Consider the following 7,241-nt stretch of genomic DNA (forward strand, 5'->3'; position numbering starts at 1 on the left):
AGCGCCGCGATCTGTTTCGGGTTAGCTTCGATTCCCCTTTCAGTCACGAGGTATCTGAGGAACTCTCCGGAGGCTACTCCGAAAGTACATTTTGTAGGGTTCAGTTTCATTCTGAACTTGTTGAGAATGTTAAAGCACTCCTGGAGCTGGAGAACGTGGTCGCTGGCTCTTGATGACTTCACTAGCATGTCATCTATGTAAACTTCCATCGTTTTTCTGAGTTGCGTGGAGAACATCTTATTTACTAATCTTTGGTAAGTGGCTCCGGCGTTCTTTAATCTGAATGGCATCACCTTGTAGCAGTACATGCCCCTCTCGGTGATGAAGCTCATTTTTTCTTGGTCGTCGGGGTTCATAAGGATCTGATTATAGCCGGAAAATGCATCCATGAAGGAAAGTAGTTCGTGTCCAGTTGTGGCTTCTACTAGCCGGTTGATGTGTGGTAATGGGAAGCTATCTTTTGGGCATGCTTTGTTGAGATCGGTGAAATCGATGCACACTCTCCACTTTCCATTTTTCTTTTTTACTACGATTGGGTTTGCGAGCCAGTCGGGGTATAGGATTTCGCGAACAGAACCGATTTTTAAGAGCTTGTCTACTTCGTCGTTTACAGCCTTGGCTCGCTCGGGCCCCAGCTTTCTTTGTTTCTGCTTGATAGGCTTAAACATAAGGTCGACGTTTAGGTCGTGGGAGGTGATACAGATGTCGATTCCGGGCATGTCTACTACAGACAATGCGAAAGTTTTGATATTTTACTTAAGGAAAGATAAAAGGTCGCGCCTGACTTCAGGAGGGAGATCATTTTCGATGTTGACGCCTTTTTCTGGGGAGCTTTCGTCTAGAGCGACGACGCTCAATAGGTCTCTGGCGGGGTCGTTTACCGTGAGATCACGTACGAGTGAGACATTCTCTCCTCGCTGGGGCATCCTTCGGAATCCGGTCATATAGCAGGTCGTGACTGTTTCTGGCTCCTGCGTATGGTTTCTTCGCCGGTTGGTGATAAAAACTTCAAGCATTGGTGATAAACCGAAGGGACCCCATCTGGTGTAGCCAGGGACGTCCTACGATGGCGTCGAACGGCATGAAATGATCAACTACGGTGAACCGGATCTCTAGTTCGACGTCGTAAGTATTGGTGGTTAGTGGCACAATCCCGAGTGACCGGACCGACTTTCCTTCGAAACTATTGAGGGGAGTCATTTCGTGATCGATTACTGGGGTCGGTTGGCTAATCGATCGCAGTATCTTTTGTGAAACGACGTTGACGGTGCTTCCGGTGTCTACGAGAATTTTCGTAAAGGTAGTTCCTGCAAGCTCCAACGTGATGACTAGGGCGGCGTCGTGGGGCATGTCGAGCTTAGCGATTTCGTGTTCGTGGAAATTTACTGTCTCGATTTCTCGTGTTATTTCCTCGGAAGGCGCAATGCCCGGCTCGTTAGTTGCTTGTTGCGAGGTATCAGATCGTTTGTCACTGGAGATACAATCTCATCTTCGGAGAGAGATGCTTTGATCCTTCATGTCGTGGACGATTTTTGACGACTTCGGTTTTCCCGATCTAGAGAGGTCGAGACTGGTCGATTCGATGCAATCGGATCGTGTGTGACTTGGATCTATAGTCGCGCTTAGGAAACTTAGATCGCTTTCTTAGAAAATATGTTTTTCGTTTATCATCCCCACAGTCGTCGCCAAAATGTAGATCCTAAAATCTACACTAAGAATTTGATAGTGATCGGGATTTTAATCTAGGGAAGATAAATGATGTAGGCAACGATATCTTTAGAACACAACGATATAATCAGTTTCTAGTAGGCAAAAATAGACTTTTATTGATGAATAAGATCGACTACAATAAGTTAAACAAGGTCGAATATTACAAACGAGATCGTTAAGAGAAAAGATCTAAAGATAGTTGAAAACAAAATCGAGGTGTGGGTGTAGCTCTCTCTAGGGTTTTCAACGTGTGTTTCTTCATGTGCCTCGATCTCCTTTTGTAGTGAATGGAGTCCGGGGTCTCCGCAACCGTTCCGTGGTCTTTGACTTCCCGAATCGGTCTATCCTTGCTCGTACTGGCCTCTTAGTTGCTTAACGTCGCACGGCCCAAACTGGCTCCGGTCCGTTTGGCATATGGACCAGAATTGGGTCCAACACATACCTCGTATGTTTTATGTTTTTTATTTGAATGCACTTTTTCAAAAAAAAAAAAAAAAAAAAATATTCAACTTAGCCAGAAGACATGGGCCATGGCTAGATACACATACACATCCTGTAACCAAGAAAATAGCTCACTAGACTTTCTCTGCTATTCGGGTTCACCTCAGGTCAGACCAGAAAGATCTCAAAGCGCATGCTTTGCTTGTCCTGAGCAAAGCAACAATGGAGACATATCTAACATCAACTACCCCCATCAATCTAATTCTCAAACTTCAATACAGAAGAAAGCATAAGGGTTTTGTTCCAAAAAAGGCAGAAGGGTGACTAGTGTAGCATCACGCCTCACTGGAGATGACACTGTCGACAACGTGAGCATCAATGCACCAAAAGGGTTACGAGTCAGAGTGATGCCAAGAAGGGTACACTTCAAGAAAATAGGAGATAAACTAAGCTACCAAGTGAAATTTTCATCTTCTACATCTACACTTAAAGAAGATGCGTTTGGTTCAGTCACATGGTCTAATGGAATGCACAGAGTTAGAAGTCCTTTCCTTGTAACAAGCAAAACTGATATATAATACTCCTTCCGTTTCATATTAAGTGTCTGTTTTAGAGAATTTTTTTCGTTACAAAATAAGTGTCTTTTTCGATTTTCAATGCAAAATTTATTAATTTTATGCAAAATTTATTTTTCTATTGGTTGAAATATAGTTAGGTGTAGAGGTAATAGTGTTTTTTTATAGGAAATATACAAAATTAATTATTTACTTAATCCATGTGCCAAAATCTAAAAGAATAGTTATAATGAAGGGAGTATATTTTTCATAAACCATATATATAATAAAAGAGAAATAAGGTTTGTTACACACTCAATTATTCAAACCAAAAGAGAAAAGAAACACCATAGCACAACTTCAAGTCACTCAAAGGCCCATGCATTCTCCTTGCGAACCTCAGCTTCTTCCGCATCTGTGTAGTCGTTCTTGATGTGGAAGATTTCGCGAATCTGAAGCACAGTCTTGCCTCTCATCATATCGGCCACAGTCTTGCACGTTAGGTCAAGAAGTCCAGGGATGATCAGAAAGTTTGCAGCCTACAAAACATATCATCAAAACCCTAACAGAATCATGCATGATTAGAAACCCTAATTGGCTAAGAAAGCGTGACTCACAAGCATGAGATCAAAGAGGAGAGGCTGGTCGACTTTGACGAAATCGGCGTCCCAAGTCTTGAGCTCGATGTCTTCGTTAGCACCGTAGGTGTCTTTGTCTCCGGCGTTGGCTTCGACGGCTGCTTCGACGTGTTTCTTGCAGTACTCGATAACCTTGGCGAGGGTTGCACTGTTGACGTTTGCAAGAGGGATTCCGCCATCGGTGCAGTCGTCCTCGATCATGTTCTTGATCGTCTGACACTCGAGCGCAACGGCTTCATCGACCTCGAAAGATTTGCCTTCGGAGCTCTCGAGGATGATCTTCTTCGACATAGTTGGCAGAATATTCTAAAAGGCCGAGAGGGAGATGAGATGATGAATGAATACAAAAGGTGGTGGATTGGTGCTTTATTTATAGGACCTGATTGTTAAAACTAGAGAATCTAAATTATATATTAACGTTGGTTTGTTGTTATCCCGGAAATGAAGAAAAAAAAATGTAAATATATACTTCCAAAATTTAATATGAAATTTCCATCTTCGGATGAAGATACGGGTGAAAAAGATTTCAAAATTGTAAAGTAATTTTGGAAAATAAGGAAAGATAAATTCAAAGATTTTTTTTGGGTGAAACTAGGAACTATTGCTAGGCTGTAAATTCAAATACACTTAATATAAACCTGGCCATTGTACTAAAAGAATAAATATATCTTGAAATAAAAATGTATTTTTTCAAATTAAAAAATATGATTTCTTGCCTTGTTTATGTCCAATGCAATTTATAGACATATATCGTTAAGGCTGTCAAGCTGACATGTCTTAGGATAGGGATAAACATAAATATCTGCACCCAAGAAACTGATATGGAACCGATTCGAAAATCAGGATATCCTACCCGATCGGATCTTGCCTAAATATCCAAAATGATTCTTTTTTTCAAAACCCAAAAAACCGAAAACGAATCTGATCCGCACCGAAAATCGAATGAGTATCCGAACATATCCAAACATATAAATATAATATATATATATATATATATTATTTATAATTATATTTATATTAATATTAATACCTAAAATTAAAATTATAAATCAAATTTAGTTATTTTGGGTATATATAGATAGAAATGGATGTTTTGGATACTAAATACCCAAAAAACATTCTATCTATGGTTGTTGTAAAAAAAACTGTGTGTATATATGGTTACTTTCGGACAAAAAAATAACCAATTCGAACAATATATATTGAGTATTTTTGGGTTTTTAGTTATTTTAGATAAGTTTGAGTAGTTTAGATATAAAATACCGGAGTTGAATTGAGTAGTTTGGTTACTTCGGTAAAACCCGAACCACCCGGATCCGAGAGGACCCGACTCGAACCCAATCTGATTTTTTATAAGACCCGAATAAGAACATTTTTTAAAACCCAAAAAATCAGATATCCGAATGGATAGTACCATATCCGAATGGGTATCCGAATGCCTATGTCTAAGTTAGTATGTGACTAGACGATCTAACTAGAAAACCAAATTCTACATGAGCTAGGTAGTCTGGGGGTATCAACAGAACCGTTTTAACCAATTTAATAGTTTTGGTGAAATATTGATATGGGCTCTTTTATAAACATTTTCTTAACTTTTCTTTATTTCATTTTTTTAGGTTGAACCAATATAATTTTTTCCTCGGAAAAATTATAAAATAGTGAAACATACAACTAATTTATAGGGTTTTGTATTGTTGTTGTGTGTGAGTTAGTTTTAGTTGACTATGGACTTTTTATTATAATTTTACCAAGTATTTAGTCTTTTAACAATTTAAAATACAAATGCTAAAGTAACCTCTGGCATGGCTGAATTTTTCGAAATAGTTGGAGGAGATTCAAAAATTGAAGAGAAGATTTCAGGATAAGCTTATACTTCTCGAAAACAGAATAGGACTGCCGATCATTTAGCTAGATCTGCTCGATCTTTTCATCGGTTTTTTTCTTATGTTGGTTATTCGATTTTGGACTGATTAACCAGACCACCAGGTCTTTAAGATTGAGTAATAATATATTTTTTGTTGTAAAAAGAGAAGTTGAAATGCACCTTTATAATTAATAAAATAACTCTAAAAATAATTGTGGGCCCGTGTATCCAGAGGGCAACCGCCCGTGTAGTCAAGAGTCGGGACTGCATATCGGCAATATTACTCTTGCATTATTTTGTAACGATGGTCATGATGCTTACTGCCCAATTAAGATGATACTGTTGGGGAAAGTCACACGGCGCAGCGGAAATACTAATGGTTGTGTTCCCCTGACCTTGTGTGAACCTGTGAAGAAAATACTTCGACGATGGCAGAATATAGTATAAGCGGAAACGTAAATGAGACAATCACTTTTTACGTGGAAAACCTCCTCGATGTGAGAAGGAAAAACCACGGAAAAACCACTATATAAATGTTTGTGAGTACAACCACGTCCTCCCTGTTCAACGACCAGAACAGAACAGAGACACTAGCTTCAAAAAGAGGTATCTCCAACACAAACAACAACAACAAGAGAGCAACACAAAGCTTCAAAACCGGCAGCAACCAAACGACCTCAGCTCACAAGGATTTCGGCATCCAGAGACTAATCCAACCGTACAAATCCAAGATAAACAAGGCAAAAATACATCCGCCAAATTTCAGCTCAAGCAGAGAAGATCTCACCGTCGGATTTACCAAACACCCAAGACTGTCCCGCTGAAGAACTGTGACGACCAGCTTCACTAAAAACCAGGCAACAGAAGATCCAACCGTTGAAATCCAAATCCCTTCGGTGAATCTCTAACCCACTGACTGAAGAAGCTTCCCAAAAAATATCAGCAAGATCAAGTTCCGTTTGATCCTCCAAAACCAGTCTTGAAATAGCCTGACGAGTTTTCTCCTCCTTCTCTCTTCTTTCTCTCTTTTGTTTCTCTCTAAACTCTATTATTGTGAGTCTACAGTGCAAAGGGGAACATTAATTATTTCCATGTCTCATGCCCACTTGGTTCTCTCCATCTAGGAGGGCCCCAACACCAATAACTTCCTATACATCTCAATGATTCTGGTATCAAGCCATCGTCTCTTGTTGATATAAACTCCATTCAAATCCTTGTTCTTGAACTTGAACTTATGAGCCAGTAATCAACCAGGTTCCCACAGACAGTTATGCCACAGTATCGTCATCCTCACCTAATTAAAGCAGCATAGATGAGCCATCGCCAGCTTCTGTTTCTGAACAGGCGTTTCCACTTGCCAGCTCATCACCATGTAATCACAACGTTTTACTCAAAGCACACGATAAAATAGATTAAGTCCACAAAACAGAGAGAAGCTTTCAGTTCAGGTATTTTGTGTCAACAGAACTAAAAGATCATAATGATCTTTCTTATTAAAATGCAAAAGAAAAAGAAAAACATCAACCATCTTATCTTACAAACCATAAGTTAAAAGAAAAAAGAGACCAAACATAACGTTTTCAAATAGGACGATAAAATACGATTAAGAAAACAACAACAACCACGAGAGCAGAGCAAACTCCAGCGAACCGAACTGACAGAGCTTATTGTTTGCCAGCCTTCGGGGAAGCAAAGGACCTCTCGATGATTCTGGCAAATTCTGGAGTAATCATAAGACCCCCAGGAGTGCATGGGGATGTATCCTTAGGGGGGAGAGGCTGACCTCTCACCAAATAATCGGCTGTGTATTCCCAATGCTCAGATTCTTCAACTTTACTATAGCCAATGGCATGCAACCAGGTGGTGAGGGATGTCATATCTTTGTAATCGAAGGGTAAGCGACTAGGAAGAACATCTCTGAGAAACTTAGATTCATTCCAAACGATGAAACTCTTGCCGCTCTCACTCCACGAGACAACTGAATCAGTTGAAGGATCATCCACCATATCGTACACACCTCTGATGAAAAGGGGA

The 7,241-nt window shown here is 39.8% G+C and overlaps 2 protein-coding genes across 2 annotated transcripts; both read right to left on the bottom strand.

The window, feature by feature from the left end:
* Nucleotides 1–1,008: 1,008 nt before the first annotated feature.
* LOC106302869 lies at nucleotides 1,009–1,350 on the bottom strand. Its single transcript, XM_013739276.1, has one exon. It carries the CDS (start codon nucleotides 1,348–1,350, stop codon nucleotides 1,009–1,011), a length of 342 nt encoding a protein of 113 aa, XP_013594730.1.
* A 1,651-nt stretch (nucleotides 1,351–3,001) lies between these two features.
* LOC106304886 (SKP1-like protein 3) lies at nucleotides 3,002–3,667 on the bottom strand. The gene is made up of 2 exons (XM_013741275.1): nucleotides 3,323–3,667; nucleotides 3,002–3,244 (listed from the first exon to the last, which is right to left on the bottom strand). The coding sequence occupies exons 1-2, from the start codon at nucleotides 3,632–3,634 to the stop codon at nucleotides 3,071–3,073; spliced, it is 486 nt and encodes a 161-aa protein (XP_013596729.1). The 5' UTR covers nucleotides 3,635–3,667; the 3' UTR covers nucleotides 3,002–3,070.
* Between the last annotated feature and the right edge of the window lie 3,574 nt (nucleotides 3,668–7,241).

The sequence above is a fragment of the Brassica oleracea genome, chromosome C7, assembly GCF_000695525.1.
Source record: "Brassica oleracea var. oleracea cultivar TO1000 chromosome C7, BOL, whole genome shotgun sequence".
Taxonomy (NCBI): domain Eukaryota; kingdom Viridiplantae; phylum Streptophyta; class Magnoliopsida; order Brassicales; family Brassicaceae; genus Brassica; species Brassica oleracea.